The following is a 1,232-nucleotide window of genomic DNA, read 5'->3' on the forward strand; positions in this document are numbered from 1 at the left end:
TTGGCCTAGAGGCAAAAGAGTCAGGTGAGGATTCTGCCTCACAGCTAGGGTCTTTTGTTTGCTCTGATATAAAATTCAGCCATTTATTTATGAAATTGAGACCCTTTCTTAGANTGAGGCAACTAAGGATTTCCTTTCATCTCAATGAGAGAACAAGATATAGCACAATGGAGTGGCTTCTGTGGCACCCGTCAGCAACCTCTGTGACACTGGGACCAAGTGGCTTTGAGGAAGAATGCCGTAAGAGTATGAGCCACAGCAGACATGAACCAAGTGTTTATGGCTGTATTAGGTCTAGTGACTACTGAGAATTTATTTAATGTTTTCAATGTAGATACCGCATTTTCAAAAGACTGTGAAAAAACAGCTTTATATTTCCAGTGTTTCTCAGACAATAAGAGAAAGAATCTCTTCTGTCTGCAGGAGATTAACTGTGTAGGTGGGAGTCAGCAGGTAGCCGGTTGAACCATGAGCATGAGAGCTCAAACACAGCCACAAGCAGTGTGATGTTTAGTTTCCTTTTCAAAACTTACTTTCAGTCTAACATTCATGAGATTTATTAATAGGTGTTCTTCATAAGAAGTATGGGTGTATTTTCAGGTGCTTATAGGAGACAAAAAGACTGCATTTTGCAATCATATTATTACTTACTATGTGGGTCATGTCCCTCTCTTCCTAAAGGTCTGGTCCCCACAGCTCCTGAGCAACCTACAGAGGAAATGGAAAATCAAATAAAATCACCAACTGCTGTGCCTGATGCTCCTCCTGACTACAATTCTCATTTTGCGCCAGGTAATGTGAATTTTCAAATATCATCCTCTTTCAGAATACCATAGCCATAGTTAAGNTTAATTTCTCAGTCAACATTTGCTTCAAATATTGAACCAGGTGTTGATAGAGGGCCAGCTTAACATATTCCTGTGTAAACGCAGGGATAATCTTCTCTATGTTCTTAGTGGACAGAAAGAGAAAACACATGGGAATACAGAACATGGTGCTGTCTGTCACTACCAGAGTTTGGAAGAAAGCTGTGTGGATAAAGCNGGCTTTGATAGACTAGGAAAATGACCCATGTCTTACACAGTGTCCCTGAAGATGTGGTATGAGGCAGTCATGGGTAACTGGCAGGAGGGACAGAGAAGGGGAAGTGCTGACTATGGCATGGATTTTTATGTCTTAACACTATTGGTGGAGACTTGGGAGGAGGGGTTGCCACATATTTCCAGAGTACA

General features: G+C 41.3%; 1 protein-coding gene across 1 annotated transcript in view; it reads left to right on the forward strand.

Annotated features, from left to right (window-relative positions):
• The first annotated feature begins 11 nt into the window (after positions 1 to 11).
• Plscr4 (phospholipid scramblase 4) overlaps positions 12 to 1,232 on the forward strand; it is an 18,230-nt gene continuing 17,009 nt past the window's right edge. The window contains 1 exon segment of the mRNA XM_021173094.2: positions 12 to 792. Coding sequence (XP_021028753.2) covers positions 585 to 792 — 208 coding nt within the window. The 5' untranslated portion in view covers positions 12 to 584.

This window comes from Mus caroli, chromosome 9 (assembly GCF_900094665.2).
Source record: "Mus caroli chromosome 9, CAROLI_EIJ_v1.1, whole genome shotgun sequence".
Taxonomy (NCBI): Eukaryota; Metazoa; Chordata; class Mammalia; order Rodentia; family Muridae; genus Mus; species Mus caroli.